This window comes from Etheostoma cragini, chromosome 11 (genome assembly GCF_013103735.1).
Source record: "Etheostoma cragini isolate CJK2018 chromosome 11, CSU_Ecrag_1.0, whole genome shotgun sequence".
Classification (NCBI taxonomy): Eukaryota; Metazoa; Chordata; class Actinopteri; order Perciformes; family Percidae; genus Etheostoma; species Etheostoma cragini.
This window is the reverse complement of record NC_048417.1, coordinates 21,875,644-21,894,301: the sequence shown is the minus strand read 5'-3', so window position 1 is coordinate 21,894,301 and position 18,658 is coordinate 21,875,644. Positions and strand designations below refer to the sequence as shown.

Below are 18,658 nucleotides of genomic sequence, written 5' to 3'. Positions count from 1 at the left end.
ACACACACACACACACACATACACACACACACACACACACAGGTTGGACGGTGAACAGTTCTACCTTTCGTTCAGTTGGGATCAACAGCAGAGTTATGCAAGAGGAGAGGAGAGGAGAGGAAAGGAGAGGAGGAGAAAAACTGAAAACAGGCAATGAAGGAAGATAATGAAAAGGACTGGTTGAGAGGAAAGTAGAGAAGCAGATAGGAGGGTATGAGCAACAGAAAGAAAAGGGCAGAAGAGGGGGATAAGAAAAAGTAGGCAGTAAAGAGATGGAAGAAGAGAGGCTCCTGGTATGGTGTAACATGGTGACAGCACATCAGAAAGTAAGAATGGATGAGGAACGAGTTTGCTGTTCTTTACAATTAAGAAGTATTTTGGGTTGGACAACCTGACTGAGAAAGACCAGACTGTTTCACTTTGTCTGAACAGTGCGAACATGACTGTATTCCTATGTCATATTTTAAGTAATTTACCATAGAAGCAATACAAAAAGGAACACTGTTAATGACGTAGTAACTGTCAGTAATTCACTGTGGGTCTGTGCACACTATAGTCACACTCATTGTGTTGCATACATACAAGTGACAGATCACACACAACATGATACACACCATTAAAGACGTTTTGAACTTAAAAAAAAACGTATCCATCTGTGGGATGTGAAAATACAACCATTGTAGTACTCAGTCTGCCAACAATGCTGTTGTAGTAAATCATCATGTGTAGAAATTTGTTTGTGTAGTAGCAAAATAGTAACTTTCTGCCAGCCCAGCATGCAGGGAGTCATGCTGGAACAATGCAGTGGATCCATTTCATCAAGTTGCAATGTTGTCACCATCTCTTTCTTAAACAAGATTAAAATTTCAAATATTATATTCTATCAATAAAGTAAACTCTGACACAGTCATAAGCACTGTTTTAAAACTGTAAGGTGCATAGTTACGCTGATATATTATACATCATTCAATAACGCACAAACCATAGATTGGATTGGAAGTGATGTAAATGCGTAAACGTAGTTTTTTCCTTCAGAATAAGTGTGGTTTATGTCCCTTTAGGTGTATGTAACATATGGTATGCACTAAAAAGGTTACTCTGGGCCAGTGCAGTGCCGCGAGCTGAGCGTAGCAACAAGCAGAAAGCACACAAAGACATTTGGCACATGAAGTACAAATGGAACAAGAAGTTGGACTTACTGGTTATGCCAGGAGTTAAGGCAGGGAAAGGCTCTGGAAAAGAGAGAAAAAGAAATATAAGTAATGATGGTTAGTAGCGGTTATGCTTGACAAAGCAATAAAAGGATAACCGCAGTAGGATCAATCTCACTTGGTGATTAAAGTTCAGATGACTCGATGAGAGTTCATACATTTTAACTCCTGTTCACTGGAGATGCTCCCAGACAGAACTTTATATTTTGTTACCTATTGTTTTAAGTCTTTTTACTTTTGGCTTTCAGGAAGAATTTTAGACACTTAACCTTGTGTTTACTGTAGAAGGAAGTAATTTTATGCTGTTTAGTCAATCACTTTCATGTCAAGAGCTTAAAAGGAAAAGTGCTGCTTACATCATTAAACAGTTTATGAGAAAGTATTATGGATCCACTAGCTTCGACAGGCCTTGGTGTCAGTGTCACTCTCTAAAGAATGAGCTGAACTGTAAAGATAAAATATGAGCATGACATGATTTACTCCTTTTTGAAAAAAATCAATAAAGATTTGCAAAGTTCCGAGATGATATAGGAGTCTTAAGGCCCATAAATCCTCCTGCATGACAGAACATTTTTTCCAATATGAAGAAAAGACGAAGAGAGGAAGACAAAAGAGTGGGCTGACAGGATTGGTTCGAAGACAGGAAGCGGGTCCTCCCTGAATGTCTCTCTCGCTTTGTGACTCTGTCATTTTTGACTTGCAAAAAGAAGATAGTAAGTGTATCTTCTTTTTGCTTTGTCATTCTACATCTCTTCTTCCTGTGACTGCTCTCTCTCACTGTCTTTTCTTCAGGTGACACACAAGGTGTTGATGGCAGCAGGCATGTTGGGTCGAGAAGAAGAAAGATGGGGATGTATGGAAGATAGGGGTGAAAAGAGTCAGGGGAGGGTGAAGAGAAAGGAAATATAGTAATGGGAAGGAAGGGTGGAGGTAAGTTAAAGGGTCATTGGAAGAGGGACTGAAATGTACTGCTGTTTATTATTTGCCAGAGGATACATCATCTGTTATAAAAATAAAAGAGAGAGAGAGAGAGAGAGAGAGAGAGAGAGAGAGAGAGAAGATGGAAAAGAAAAGAGAAAATCAGAGGGAGAAGAGAAAATGGCATCACAAGTAAGGAAGTTGCAGCACTGTGTTGAGAGATGATAGGTAAAGGAAAAAAAGAGAGAATATAAGGCATGAAAGAGCGGGTGATGGTATAATAAGAAAAACAGAATGGTGGAAACACAGCGGGTGGAAAAGTGAAAGAGGTAGTGGTGACCATGTCATCCCAGATTAAAGCCCTCAGTAACAACAGTCTTGTTCTGACCTGTGATTATATTATCTTGCCTCTCTCTTATTGGATGGTCAACATAATATTTAAATAGGAAAACTGGCATGTGACTCAGACCAGACCAACAAAAAGAGTTACAACATTACAAATGCCAGAGTGCAAAATGTTAGCTGTGTGGCAAATGCAAAATATTGATAACTTCCAATAAAACACTAAAGAGTTATAGCCATTGACACATCCTGATCTTTAGTTTCTAGACTAATAGCACATAACTCCAGTTCAGTGAACCATTCCTGTCTGGTAAAAGCTCAAAGTGAGAGTAACCTGATGAAATCATTAGTGTTATTATTTCAAACTCGATAAAGCTCCTCCAGAGCCACAGAAGACTTCATTTTCACAGGTTAGGTAATACTCCTCATGACTAGTAAACTGAACTTTATGTGTTAAATCGGTGTAATACTCATTTAACAAATCTGCACAATGTACTCTACTCTGGTGTGTTTTAATGGTCTCATTAAAACACACCATCATCCCATGAGGTGACCAAAGGAAAAACTCAGTTTGTGTTATAGTGGACACAAATTTAAATGAACAAGAAGTTGGACAGAGATGAGACGTATTAACACCAGGCTCACTTAAATAAGGTGGAAAGAGAAGCAGCGTGAAATGTCAGAAACACTGATGGTAGTCATTATACATGTGTGTGTAGGCCAATATGTGTGCTCACATCAAGCTAACTGTCATTGTCTTGCTGTGCTGAGTGAAGGGCTGCTCTGCTACATTAAAATATAATAATAAAGAAAATAATATTCACATTAATCCTGACTTTGTGGGGTTCAGGTAAGTCTGTATTTTTCTGTTAAAGTAATAACAAAGCTTCTATTGTTGAAGCCAATCTTTATTAAACATAGTCTGGTTGACCAGCTTGTGTCTGTGTGTAAGAGAGAGAGACAGAATCTCTCAAGCATTTTATTCACATAATAACATGCACAAGCACACACATTTGCTCTATGGCTAAGCGATGGTCCAGACTGAATGGAAGACAAGGCTAGGGTTAGAGAGAGAATGAGAGAATGAGAGAAAAAGGCCCACAGGCCGTTTTTGGCCTACTTTCCCTTTTTTAATATATTTGTGTGTGTGTGTGTGTGTGTGTGTGTGTGCGTGTGTGTTTGTTTGTGGCTATGTATTTAAACAAGAAACATTATGAGGTTTTATCCCTTTTCACTTGCCGGTCTATGGTAAAAACATGGAAGAAGCAGTGTGGAGTATAGTTAGAGAATCAGACACATAGATAGTTAAATAGACGGACAGACTAACTGACTGATTGACTGAATAAAGCAAACATCCTGGTAAATGGACAGACAGGTTATGGGACTTACGTGTACACTGCTCCAGCTCAATGCTGTTGCTCATGTGGATGTTATCTATTCTGATGTGGCCTCTGGTTGGGTGATCAAAAAAGCCCTCGAATGCCACCTAGATGATAGAGGGACAGAGATATATCACGATAGGCTCTTTATTATATATGAACAGTTACAATTAAGTGATCAGCAAAAAAGTGGATAAACCCCAGATGATCAATAGACATAAAACTACTATTCATAAATATTTTAACAGGGGCGTTAATCTTTCACGTTGACATTTAAAGTCTCCCTTAATCATACACTTTGCAACTAGACTGTGTTTCTGTCACTGGTTATGTGCAGCAAAGATCAATGATGGTAAATGACTGGTTCCCAGTTTAAAAAACAACACCTACCTGATACTCCTTGGGGCTTTGGGGCAGGATGGTGCGGCCCTCCCTCCAGTGAGGCCCCTGGTCTCCTTTTAGGGCCCATAACAGCGTCTCCTCCTGGTCGCTGTCCCTCAGAAGGACCCTCAGGCTCCCCTGTGCCTCCCCCTGGAGCTGGTAGTAGAAAAGTAGGCAGAGCGGGCCTTGCTCCGGCCCCACCTCGGGGCTCATCAGCCGGGCTCGCTTGCGCTGGGTATGGGCGCCTGCGTCCAGGTGGAGGTAGTTTCCTGAGAAATCTGGAGGAAATTAAAAGACAGAGAGGTGGCAGATGCTACGTTATTATAAGATGTTTCAGATTAATGACTTGTTAAAATATGACAAATTAGTGGCCTTTAAACTGATTCATCATCCCTCCTTATAGCGTAGGGATGTTAATATGAAGCCAAATGTGTGGTTTTTCAGTGCTATTTGCATGATTTGTGACAGTGCTGGTGCACAAAGCAGATTCCTAGTTGCTGGTGAAACAGGTCCAATGTACAGTATGATGTAGTAATGCAGTGGGATGTGGTTGCTTAGCATTTAAGGCCTTACTACCATATTTCTATGGTATGAGGCTTAAACCGCAAATAAGACTAATGGATATGGACACACACACACACACACACAAACACACACACACACACACACACACAACAGTGCTGAAAAGCCCTAATTATTCTGAATGCTGACGCCTCGTTTTGTTGCTCATCCCGTTTTTGCTACTCAGTCAGCACAGCCATCATACCAATAGTCACAATGCTTGTGAACGTGTGTATGTCGGTGCGTGTGCTACCGCCACACACACACACACACACACACACACACACACACACACACACACACACACAGACACACACACTATCGTTTTTTGTGTTGTTTTTACATCTAATTCACTTCCTCTCTCTCCTTTGAGCTCAAATAATTGATGAGCAGAAAGCAAAGATGGTAAAGAGAAGAAAGGGGTGAGTGAGTGAAAGAGTGAGAGATTGAGAGCGCAAGAGAGAAAGAAAGAGAGAGAGCGACAGTGCTTCAGTGCTTCCCAACCCAAACAGGACCATAATCATTAGCTTGCTGCTGTGGTTGGTTGTTTGTCTAGTTTGTCTATTTTGGCCGCAGAGTAAAAGCTTTGCTGGAGCTGCAAATAGTCTTTTTTATCGACACACAGTAGATGCTATGTGTGACATCTCATAAGGGGTGAGAGAGAGAAAATATGTATCTATCCATCTATCTATCTGTCTATCTATCTATCTGTCTATCTATCTATCTATCTATCTATCTATCTATCTATCTATCTATCTATCTATCTATCTATCTATCTATCTATCTATCTATCTATCTATCTATCTATCTATCTATCTATCTACCTATCTATCTATCTATCTGCCTACACTACCTTCATCTCTTTTCTCCTTCCCTCCCTTGGCAGATTTTGCAGCACATCACACTTAATGAATAATGGATTTGGGTTGAGGTAACTCTGTTTCTTTACTTGGAGGCAATGAAAAAAGGGACCTCAATTACCGTTGCTCATTAAGTACAGTTAGAGAAAGTTGCAGTGTTTTTCTGTTTCTCCTCGTTTGATCTTGGTGAACGTACAAAGGGAGGGAATTAATTAACAACTCTCCATGGGAGAGATAGGCAGCGATGTAGAATTGGCTCTGAGGGAGGGAGGGAAATGTGTGTCTTCGTGTGTGTGTGTGTGTTGGCGTCTGTTTGCATGCTTCATTTGTGGGTATTTTTGTTTATGTTTTGAATCTGCAAGTGCGAGTTCATCTGTCAGTCAAAGCCATGTGTGTGAGTTTGAGTTCATTGTTTAGCATTTATATAGGTATGTGCAGTGTGCGAGTTTAAGTGTAGAGATGTGAGTGTGTACAGTATGTGCATTCACTCCTACACAGGGCTGAACAGCTAAGGCGGGCATGGACACGGTGAACTATTTGTAAAGTACTATACTTGATTCCTAACTTGACTAATCACCATAAAAAAAAGGCCAATAGCTTCCAGTAGTTTCAATGATCTACTTACACAATCATGGTCATGCTGCATTCATTTCAATAACATTTTGAAAATGCATCCTGCCTTAACGCTTAGGATCAACCCTGAACATAATGGCTGCCTGGATTAATTTGTTCACTTCACGAGACTTTGACATTGGAGGCCAGGAATTGCATCATGAGTTTCTGCATGTGGTCCCTATAGTTTTAGAATCAGTAAAGCTTTTATTGCCACAATAAGTACACTTATGTGGAATTTGTGAAAAAGGCTACTAAAACACTAAACACACAAATCATGACTGAGTTGCTGTGAGTGGGAAACAATGAAACTATGTTGTAAGATAATGTTTTGCAGATAGGTACACTATGAACATTTTTGTGTCTTTTTCAGATATCAGATTCAGATTGCTTATGTAAGAGATTTGTTCTTTTACAGTTCCTACGATTGGCATATGAAACAAGTACTGTAAATTCTATTTTAGAATAGCTTTAGTATAATTAAAGTAATCAAATAATCCCTTTTTGGATCGTTAACTTGAATTACAGCGCCATTTCAGCAAACAGCTTTAAACACTTTGGGTTCAGGGTGAAAAGATAAGATCATATAAAAAAAGCTGTTGGTTAATATTTTGGATCTCAGTCAATCACATCAACTCAAAGTGATATCATCAGGAGTTAGAAACTGATTATGATAAAATTTGGTCTCTTTTGAATGTTATTTCAACCCTCCCTTATTCTCATTTCCTCTCCTTATCAATAACTTATAGGGTGAGGTGTTTCTTTTGCTGAAATTCTCCACAGGGTATAGATTTGCAGTGTTGCCCTATCTGAGATCAAAAGAATAACTTATGAGCTCTGTTTGGGTCGGATTTTCTCTTTAAAAACCCTAAAAGGGCTTTTACTGTCAAGGGTTGGGAATTTGATTTACATATCAAGACAGCTTCCAGACAGGGTGCCGCGCTAATGTTGCTGTAGAACAAGACTTAATGTCATGTTGCTGTCTAACACAGAGACTGGGACGCTATGTCAATTACACACACACAGACCATGTTGAGGCAGCAATGGAGAGCCTTATGTCACGGCCCTGTCTGTTTATAAAGGAGCTGCTCAGTCAACCAGAAACTGAATGGCTTTAACAGATACAGAGAAAACCTTGGTGAATGGAAAGGTTATGTGTTTGTGTTGGGGGGAAAAAAACACACACCTTGAGTGTTTAATACACAGGCAGTGCTATCTTGAGTGTTTTTTTGTGTGTGTGTGTGTGTGTGTGTGTGTGTGTGTGTGTGTTTGTGTGTGTGTGTTTGTGTGTCTGTGCCTCAGGGGGAGCTGAAGAGCCAAGGCAGCACTTCTGTCTAAGCCATCATCTGACTTATCAGACCGCTTTGGGGAATGTGTGTGTGCCTTATGGATGCAAGTACAGTAAGTGTGTGTGTGTGTGTGTGAGAGAGAGAGAGAGAGAACGAGCGAGAGAGACAGACACTGATTGAGAGACGTGGAGAAGTAAGTGAGTCATTGCGCATGATGGATAAAACAGTCTTGGTTATCCTCCTTCTGTCTTATTAAAGATGGACAGATGTGGTAAAAGGCAAGTACCACTTGGGGAAATAGGAGAGAGGTCAGCTAGGAGAAGAAGGGGTAATCACAGTGATGGAGTGAGAAGAAATCATATCCTGTAGTATGACTTAGAGCTGAAAAATAGATGGATGACTTAAAGAGGAAGAATGGAATGAAAGAAGCATGGTAAGGGTAACAAGAAGGAATGTAATAACAGGGTCTGAGAGTGGAAATATGCAGACAAAATGTAGGATAAAAAAAAGAAAAAGTAGACAGAGAAAGAGCAAAGAAGAAGGCTTGAAGTGAGGTAATGACAGTAGATAGTGACCGATGCTATAAGATATGTAGAAAATGTGGGGTCCAAGAAATGACAAAAGAAAGTTGTGGTTTAAAAGGCAGGCTGGAAGTAGAAAAGAACGGAGAAAATGGATAACAAAGTAACAAACTAGGTTAGGGAAAGTGAGACTGTTAAACCTTAATTATTATTTTTTTAACAGAAACTCCAATTAAGCCGTTACAAACACTTTTAGCACATCAGAGTGAAATCCTTGCATCATAGTTGCTGTCAGTGGTTCCTACCAGAGCTGGGATCTGTAATATTCCACCACAGGACAACCACTTTGCTCTTAATTAGCTATAGAAGTCTTCAAACATCCCAACATGACAATGCTTCATTTCAGTCTTCATAAAATAAGAAATGTCTTGAAATAAGGAATACCCAGAAAGATAAGAAGTGAATAACGGTTTTAATGGACACAAAGTTGTCACCAAGTTTGAGTGTTTAATTTGACAAAAATGGGTTCATGGGTTCTTATCCTGTGGATTTTATTTTAAAGATCAAAAGTACTGGTGACAGGTTAGATTAAAAGTTTGGATGGGTAAAATTTGAATGAGAAAGCTTGATGATGATCAGTCAGATAAATGTATACCAATGTATGTATGTATGTGAAGATCAGAACTGATACATACTTATAAGTAATCCTATTTAAGAATAAACACAGTAATATAAAAAATATAGCCACGTTTCTTTGGATGAATTACTAGTACAAAAACAATATATTATGAATTAATTTGGCTTTCTAAGTTGCTGCAGCATAAGAGTGTTTTCATTGATATTTGCCAATACATTTTGCTGTTTTATGGGTTATGTATCATGTATATGTACGTTGTGTATTTCTGGTAGTTTCTGGTGTTTAAAAGTCTCATAGGCTTCATGTGGAAAATTGGTGGATTGTCCCTTTACATGCTTGTTGTAACAGTAAGCTGGCTTCCACAACAAAAACAAGTTTTTTGTAATGGTATTTGGATGTAACTGCTGAAACCGCAGAAGAAGTAATTCAAATGTGTTCTTGTTTAAACCCAGAAAAACATGTTCCACTTGTGTTAATGATGCCACATAATTTAGGGACTGACTGACCTGAAACTCTTGTAATACAGTGTAAACAGAACAAACAACAGCGATTTCTCAAGATATTTGATATTACTTAGAAAAGGTCTAGTTATAAAATGTACCGGTAATGCCAATGTGATCGCCAACAAATCGGTACTCACTGTCTGATCCCAGTGCCAGATCCTGCCTGGTTCCATGTGTGCCGTGTCCAGTGGCAGTGCTGCTGGCTGTGTGCAGGGACCAACTCACACCTGACTGGGGATCAGCCGACCAGCCACACAAGCTCTGCTCAAAGTCACACACAGCCGACAGGGACGGCGTGGTGGCTGTTGGGTGTAAAAGAGACACATAGACACAGATTGTGAATAAATACATACAATACACCTTTTTTTTGTTTTTAGCACCATATCAAATTCAAACGTTTTCTGCTTTGTTTTTTTCACTTTAATGTGAATTAATGCTGTAATGGCTGGTTCCTCTTTATTAAGACATTGCTTAAAAAGAAAAATTCCCATTGTTCAGATGTTTTGGCAATATGACATCTCAATGAATCATGCTGAATACAAATAAAAGAGATATGTGGAAAGAGAGAATGGGCTAGCTAGATGAATCAATGGAGACGATAAAAGAAAGTGAACATAGACAGAAAACGGAAAGAGAGAAAGTAGTGCGATACAGTGGATGTGGATACAAATCAAAAGGAAAGACATGAGAGGAAAAAAAGCATAAATGAGAAATCAAGGGAAATTAGAAACAATTACATGACAATATAGAATAGAGAAAGTAGAGCATAATAAAATGCACTTGGTAATAATGATGTATTCTGTTTAAGTCAATACAATCAGCTCATGTAGCAACCAAACAGATCAACAAGGACCATTATAAACTGTATCGGTAACAGTAGGGTTACATCCATGACAGTCGCTGACCTATAGGTGTAAAATCCTCGTCTCAATATGTGTGTTTGTGGTAATGAGGAGGTGAGCTCCTGGCTGTGAGAGCTTATTTTCACTCAAACGGAGCTTCCTGTGGGACTCTAACAGATTTCAAAGCCCAGGGGCCCAGTGGTGCAGGATGACATCACAGGTTTGACCTTAAGAGCATGTGTGTGTGTGTGTATGTGTGTGTATGTGTGTGTGTGTGTGTGTGTGTGTGTGTGTGTGTGTGTGTGTGTGTGTGTGGGTGGACCATAGACAGAAACAGAGACAAAATGTGTGCTTGCAAGAAATCTGCATGATGAGTGAGTGTGGCGATGCAGTGTGTGAGAGTACTTGGATTACGTTTACCTGGTCTCATTGCGGCAGTGGTCTGTTCAACTCTGGGCAGGGTGGGGGTCACAGTGTCAGGTACAGTGGTGGTTTCTGTCCACAGGAAAACAACACTAAAAGATTAGTTTTTTTAGAATTGAATACAATAGAATAAAATCAGGTAACACAGCAGCAACATTAAATACACAGTCAAATGTGCAAAAGAAGTTGGGTGGGTTATGGAAGGCCAGTATTTATGTTTTGCCCTATAATTCCGTCCTGCAGTGGCCCTCCACAACAAGTTATAATCACTTTTGTCTACAACACCACCAGCTATTATCACCAGGTAACATCAACCATAAACAACATGTCACGCTTACTGGCATGTTAATCACCGGCAGTATGCTGCTAAACCCAACAAGCAACTCTAAACAATCGTATTCAGCCACCACCTAAGCATGATAATGAGCAGTGACACATATATTACATCACACTTTACTTTATGTGTAATGCAAGCATTGGAGTGAGTTAATCTGCTTTAATTATGTTTAAGTTCCAACACATTCACTCCCTCAAAAGTAAAGACTACTGCACTTACAATAACCAAATCTAAGCTTTTAAATATTCATATTTGCTCCACTGCTGCTTCACCTCATAGTGCAGCAGCGATGTTTGAGCAAAGAAAGATAAAGATAGTGTACAGCAATTAATGATGTCTGTACACACTTCGCTGTCGTTTTCCAGGACTGTGTATTAAGGCTGATGTTTCTCATGATCCAGGCAGTGACAGAGTGAGTTGACACACTGAGCTGGCACTCAGCTGAGGACTGTGCCACACGGCTCATTTTACCTACTGCAGGTTGGAGCACGCACACACGCACTGCTATGATAGATGCTGCACTCAAACTGACCTTGGTGCACAGCAGCATGCGACCAGTGTATGATAGATCAAACAGAAGCACCCTCAGACACACACACACACACACACACACACACACACACACACACACACACACACGTCAGCAGTGGGGTATGGCAGTGAAACCAAAAGAACTTCTAGTCTTAATAAGCAGTTTTCTACTGTTGGTTAAGATTCCTTAAACGGCCCTTAATAATTTACCAGCACCCTCTCGCACACACAACACACACCCACACCCACACACACACACACACACACATTAGTGTAAGTCTTTATGTTGACGTAAGGGAACAGAAGATTGTCTGGCTGGCATGGTACAGACCTCTCGTCAAATTACTTTTAGAAATGACTTCTTTCTCTCTTTCATTTTCTGACATACATGTCATGGTCTGTCTCTCATTTTTCTTTCCTTCCATCTGTCATTCGGCTTTCCAAATCCCCTCCCTCTTTATCTCATCTCCTTGTCACAATAAATCGGACCAGTTTCAGTTCTGCAACGCAAGACCACCATCAACACCACAGAAAGTTCTTTACACACACACACACACACACACACACACACACACAATTGCTCTTTTGCTTGGCCTCTCCGGCATTGACGTGTAACCCTATCTAGTGTTGTTTCTGTTTTAACACAACCACAATTTTCTTCTCCATAACTCTTTCTCTTGCTCTCTTTCTGTCATCTCTCCCTGAGGGATATTTTGATTTCCACTCATCTGTAGCGTTTGTCTGCCCGCAGATCTTTCTCTCTCTTTGTTACAGTAAGACTGTGTCTCTTTCTTTTGCTCTTTTCCTACAATTTCCTCTTACTCTCCTCTCTCAGCGCTTCTCTCTGTGCTATTACTTCTGTCTGTTATTGTACGTCGGTTCTAACCACCAGTTCAGTAAATCTGAAACTAGTGTTGATTAACTGCTTGTTTGGTTGTTCTAGATATTTCCATGAGTCACTTGGTGATCTATATGCATCTGTGAGTGTGTGTCTTGTTTAGTGTGAACTTTTAACCTTTGCTAGCCTTTGCTAATAGCTTTGAGTTCACTGCAGCTCTAATGTGTATTATGTACTGTATGTGCATAACTTTACTGACTTATTAAAACAGTCTGCTCACAGTCAAAGTATGCAGGAATACTATGTAAGAACAGAGTGGACCTATATTGCTGTGAGCCAACACACACATCACACACATAAATCTCACACACACAGACAGACAGACTTACACACACACACACACACACACACACACAAACACACACACAAAATTAGATATCAGCATTGGATAAGCAGCTCCCAGCTGCTGACATTAAGCTGTTTTAATTTGGTGCCCTTTACCACTGTAATTAGCCCCCCATATGGAAGGAAGAGAGAGAGGAATGGAGATCAGAGAGGGAGAGAAAGAGGGACAGAGACACATAGAGATAGAGAGAGAGAGACATAGAGAAGGAAACATAACACCTTTAACCTCCCACCAGCATTTTCCTAATTAGTGACCACACACAGCTCCATTTCTAACTCTCCACCCGTCTAATCCAATTTTGCCTACTGTCTGTCACCTCCTCTTCAGTTATTTCTCCCTTTCCTCATCCTCTTCATCATCTTCCATCCCTGTCTTATTTCTATCCATCAGGGCCCTATCTGTAGCTAAAGGTCAGCAAACTAATGTGAATAAATGACTTTATAATGAAACTTATTTTAAATGTGTTACTGTATGAAATAAACTTTTACATTTTTGCAGGTCAGTTTTCTTTTATCTGTTTGACTTACTAATGCATGCAAGGCAAACGTGTGGTTAGTCACTTGTGTGGGAAGAGTAAGAATGATGACACAGTCAGTCATGTTTTTTAAATAAATAAAATAAATAGAAGGAATGCAAAAGAAACACCAATATGTATTCTGAAGATGGATCATCATGAACACCGTTGATTATAGCATCTTGCCATGACTCTCCATCTATTTCTCTCAAACACCTCAAGCTGAGAAACAGAAGGTATTCGGTTTGGGTAACCACGCACAAATAACCCCACGCACTGTCATAGACCCACGGGCTCATTGTAAAGCTGCTGACTGAGCAGGACGAGGTGGAAACAGAGACGAAAACTGTTCAATTATGAAAAGAGCACTGGGTATAAATCTACCTCTGTCAGCCTAAATAATGACTACTGACACAGTATGTGAGAGTGTGTATGTGGGTGCGTGTGCATGCGTGTTTGAGGAAGAGAGAATGTCGTCACTACTTAAATTATTGGTGACATGGTGCATATGATTGTGGATAGGGGTTTCCTTTACCTAATGACTACGGGACTGACTGACTGAATGGCAGACTTTGTGTGCGCACGTGTGTGTGTGTGTGTGTGTGTGTGTGTGGGTGTGTGTGTGTCTGTGTAGCTGGCAAATGGCCGCCACCGATGACTTGTAGCTTTGGTAGCACCGGCCAAACTGTTTGCTGTAGGTATCTATTGACTTTAAGTAGAATTTCCTTAAAAAAACACGTTTCCATCCACCGTATTCTGTAGACTTACTCTCAATGCAACTTAAAACTGTATCCAGCAGCACTATCTATGACAGGGTATACTTGATAGAAACATAATTGCCACAAAAATAGTGGTGTCAAACGATTAAAATATTTCATTACGATTAATCGCAATAATGTCATTGTTAACTTGCAATTAATCGCACATTTTTGGGACTAACTGTCCCTTGATTTATTTTTGTCCCATTATTTTTTCTCATTCTAATGCTCTTATCAACATGGAAAAGTGGATCAGCGGTCTTTGTCCAAATGTTTTTTTATTGATAACTACATTGGCATACAGCCTACTGTAGTGTTCAGATGTGCGCTTGGCCATACCATAGACTGGACGTGCTGTGATGATAGCTCACTTCACAACGACAAACACACAGATCACTTTGGTCTGTAAGTGGAACCATTTGGCAACTTTCAAAAAGTAAACTTTCCATCAAGAATCTTATTGGCATCTATTTCGGCGTCTTGCGCTCGCCATCCACTCAAAACGTAACGGTACTACTCTTTGGCCGGCTTACAAGCCCCAACAAGTGTGTGCGGCGTGCCTGTTGGTTTTCATCCCGGTCAAGCTAGATCCGATATGCTGTTGTAGTTTTTCTAACATTACTAGTTGTTGCAACAGTATGTGTAAAAAACTGCAAAGTTTGCTAGACTAAGAAGAACATTAGTCTCATGATAACTAAATTGATGCCGTTAAAATGGGTTTGCGTCAACGTCGTTAATAACGCGTTTAACTGACAGCACTATACAAAACATTTTTATCCAAATTTGGGGAACACTTAATTTGTATACTAAAAATGCATCTATATTTGAAAGGAGTAGAACATGAGTTCTTAGTGAAAGGAAATTTAGAGACTAGTAGAACATGAGTTATGGCACTAACAACAATGGGTCTGGTGTATGTTAAAGCATGGAATCAAATGAGACTTAAGTGTTTTTGAATAAAAAAATCATTGCCATTGATCTGAATGGCAAATCATTCAACAGTACTTAAAGACCAAAAGTGCAGGTTTGATTTATATGTAGCTTAAGTGCCAGACTAGTTATGGCTCCATCTTTGTAGATGAGTGCGTGGGAAAACATTTTTATTAGAGCTGGAAACGCTTCCAAAACCAAATGCCTAATTAGCCCATTGTACAGCAAGCTACCATTAATATCTGGTTTTACAGTAAGTGCGGCACTGGACGACAAGTTTTAATGACTGGTAGACAGAAAAGGAGAATTTCTGTAACCCAGTCAAATGTGGCATAAGAACAAGCAGATGACTGTAGTTAAAATGCCACCGATAATACAGGCTAAAGTGTGGCTTAAAAGTAGAGCCATGTGCTACATAGTTGAGACACTAGATGCAGAGAAGCTCTTCATGTCAGGAAACTACAGACGGAATTGCTCATTAGTCCATTGTGCAACAAAGCACCACAAGGTATGTGACTGCAATTGTAGCCTTAAGTGTGAAGCTAAGTACGACAACAACTGAGATAATAAAAGTAAGCTGCCGGCAATGAATGGCTAACTACATCAGCGAACAGTAGTCAGCTACAAAGGAAATGAGTTTAAGTGGAAAAAAAGCCATTAGGCTAAGTATGCCATTAACTGCTCTGGAGAAAAGAAAGAAAGCTTTCTAACAAGCATATGGTTTAAACACTTTCCAAAGCCCAATCAGTACTTTTTGGCACTAATACTGTACATTTTAGGTAGATAGACAGACTGTATGACAATTTTGGGTCATGGATGAAACAATTGCATGTGTTTTTTGGAAACATCAAATCAAATCAATTGTATCAGGATAAACTTGATGTATCATCTCTCTTTCAAGAAAATATTGATAGCAGATTTAGTTTAGATTTAGTAGTTAATGTCTCCTGGTAGTCTGAGTATTACAGTACACACTCAACTTGAAAATGATTGCAGGCTTTTATTCTGTGTTTTGAATTTTAACTGGTTGACTGTTCCCCAAAGTTTGAAGAGAAGGAAACAGTGGATCAATTGCAGCACTTCCACCGAGTACCCCACAGCTTGACTCAACTCGTTTTAAGGTTTTCTTTTTTGGTTTTCCATTGACAATAGTTTGGATAGACCCTAGTACTGGAGGTTTCAAGCCAGCTAAGCCAATACTTGAAGGGGGAGTTCAAACACTGCAGCCCTCTGATTGGTCAGAGAGAATCGTCAGCACAATCGTCACTTGGCAAGAAACGTCCTAGCTTGGCTATTCAGACATGGTGAGTTTGTGGATAAATATCGACCACAATTTTTTTTATTCAGTCAACCTAGATTAAAAAAAAAAAAAAAAGGCAGCCAATTGACGAAGTGCAGACAGTCCTTTAGTTGCCAATGAAAGGATCCAACGTGTTTTTGTTTGTGTCCCGTTGAAAAGGATGGCAAGGCGGTTTTGAGTGTCGTTGCTATGACGATCAGATAAGAATCCTCTACATTGAGTGGGTACTATCTGCAGTGGAAAAGGAAATCAAGAAAAGGACCTGGTAACAAAAGTAGGATAGAGCCAAGTCGAGCCAAACCATGTAGTGCAAATTCCGCATAAGACCCTACAGTAGATGGATAGATGAATGAATAAGATAAATAAATAAGGAAATGAGGCAGGCATATCTGGGAAATACTGCAAAGAGGTGGCAAGCCAAACCTAAATATTTACATGGTAGAAAACACCAGCGTTTTTGGCACTCAGACACATATTAACACACATGCATTCTCAATAAACCAGTGCCCAATCCTAAGTTTTTCCATGTGTAATGTCTCAAGAACGAAGAGATGGAACTGATAAACTTAACTGTCCTCCTGAAGTGAACAGAGCACGATTGTACGTGATGAAACGTATGACCAAGTCAAAGGCGCTGCTGCCAAGCAGTGAACCCCTCTGCTGTGGTAGGCAAGTGCCCCAGTGGTTGGCCTCGACAACCACATGGTCATCATACTGATGGTGTCCCGTAAACACTCCAAACAGTAATCCCTTCAGGAACTAAGTGTTTCCATTTTTACACCATGTGTTTGGAAACTGTACAATATTTGATCTTTGGTTCAGCTTGGCTCTGGAGTCATGGAGTCACTGTTTGTTGGAGAATTTTATCAAAACCTATCAAGTAAGGATAGCACTGGCAACACGTTTGTTTGCCTTAAATGTGAAAGATGAGGGGTGAGAAAAAAAAGATGGACTGAAGAAACAATGTGAGAAGAGCGAGAGCAAGAGAGGGAAACAAATCCATGAGGGTAATGAGGTCAAGGGAAAAGGGAAGGTTAAGACGTAGAAGAGATGGAGTGTGTGTGTGTGTGTGTGTGTGTGTGTGTGTTTGTGTGTGTGTGTGTGTGTGTGTGTGTGGGGGGGGGGGTTGTTAGAGGAGCCTTGGCAAGAGACATGAGTGATTAAATTCTTCTGATGGTGAGGGAGTTGAAGGGGCGGAGATGGACTGGGTACTGCAAAAGCCACAAACATTTGCACAGGCTTCCTCCCTCTCGCACATTATTTTCCATTCCTTCTAAAGTGTTCATACGTGTCAGTAGAAAAGAGCCGGGTCAGGTCTTTAACTTTATGAATTAAAATAAAGGAATCAGCTGCAGGCCGCTTGTTGTATGCTAAGTCTTATCCCATCTGTTATTAAAGCAAGCCGCTCTGTTGCTACCCAGCAAAACAAAAATTAACTTTTTGCTTAGAAATATAATCATAAAAATAAATATTAAATAAATGTATTCCATTTAGAAAATACCGCTTTCATAAAATTATAAATGTATTCAATCTTTTCAAACATATTATTATATATTAAAACAGTATTGCAATCTGATTGTTGACATTTTGGTGAACATAGTTTTTTTTAGAATCACACCGCTGTAGTCTCTGAGACAAGACAGGAGAAGGAAGAGCAGAGGAAGCAGGGTGTAAGTGAGGACACCTTCCACCAATCACATGAAAGTATTTGGACTGGAGCAACGACTCACATGTGAAAGCGATCAGCAATGTTGGACCTGGAACACACACAGCACAATCCAGCGTGCACACACACACACACACACACACACACACACACACACACACAAACCTCTTTGCTGTAACACAAGCCATCAGCCATGATCGATGTGAGCTGATTATTGTGGTTTTGTTGGAACACAGAGGTAAGAAGCATAGTGTCTGTGAGAATCTGGCTGGCAGTGTTTAGGGTTTTGTGATAAGTGAGAATCCATGATCCAAAGAGCAGCACCAGCAGCAGAGGAAAGATGCCAGTCTGAAGACACCGGACACACAGCCGCTTTTTCTCGCTGTCTGTGTTTTTCAGTGCTTAGTACCCCACCCATAATCCACTGCAGTTTTTTAATAGAGACTAAGCATGTCTTTACACAACTAAGAGCAAACCTTTGTCTTTTGCCAAACAGGTGGTGTGTATGTATGTGTGTGTGTGTGTGTGTGTGTGTGTGTGTGTGTGTGTGTCTGTGTGTGTGTACATATGTGACTGCCTGCCTGCCAACAACTAGGTGTGGAGTAAAAGAGATGAGAGCATAGCAGGTATTCTGATAGGTCAGTAGGTCAGTCATTTAAAACATGAACAAAACCGGCAACTTGGCAGCTCTCAGTTCCCGTCCAATGTTTACAAGACCTAAATTACACGTTTCCTCCATAGCTAGCATGCATAATCAGAAAGAGTCCCGCTATAATAGCCAGGCTGTGTTTTGCAGCAATATAATGAGATGCTAAACTACATTATTGTGTGCCCCCAAAAACCCTATATCCATCATTTGGGATTTCTTCATTGTAATTGGGTGCTGAGATTGATTCTCC

At 40.1% G+C, this 18,658-nt stretch overlaps 1 protein-coding gene across 3 annotated transcripts in view; it reads right to left on the bottom strand.

The window, feature by feature from the left end:
* LOC117952740 (neuropilin-2-like) overlaps positions 1 to 18,658 on the bottom strand; it is a 98,921-nt gene that overhangs the window by 15,185 nt on the left and 65,078 nt on the right. For 2 of the 3 annotated variants that reach the window (XM_034885263.1, XM_034885262.1), the window contains exons 12-16: positions 10,477 to 10,551; positions 9,352 to 9,516; positions 4,241 to 4,509; positions 3,861 to 3,957; positions 1,200 to 1,232 (exon numbers count right to left, since the gene is read on the bottom strand). In XM_034885263.1, the coding sequence (XP_034741154.1) occupies positions 1,200 to 1,232; positions 3,861 to 3,957; positions 4,241 to 4,509; positions 9,352 to 9,516; positions 10,477 to 10,551 (639 nt within the window). The remainder of the gene's footprint in view (positions 1 to 1,199; positions 1,233 to 3,860; positions 3,958 to 4,240; positions 4,510 to 9,351; positions 9,517 to 10,476; positions 10,552 to 18,658) is intronic. The other variant, XM_034885264.1, reaches the window with a different exon arrangement.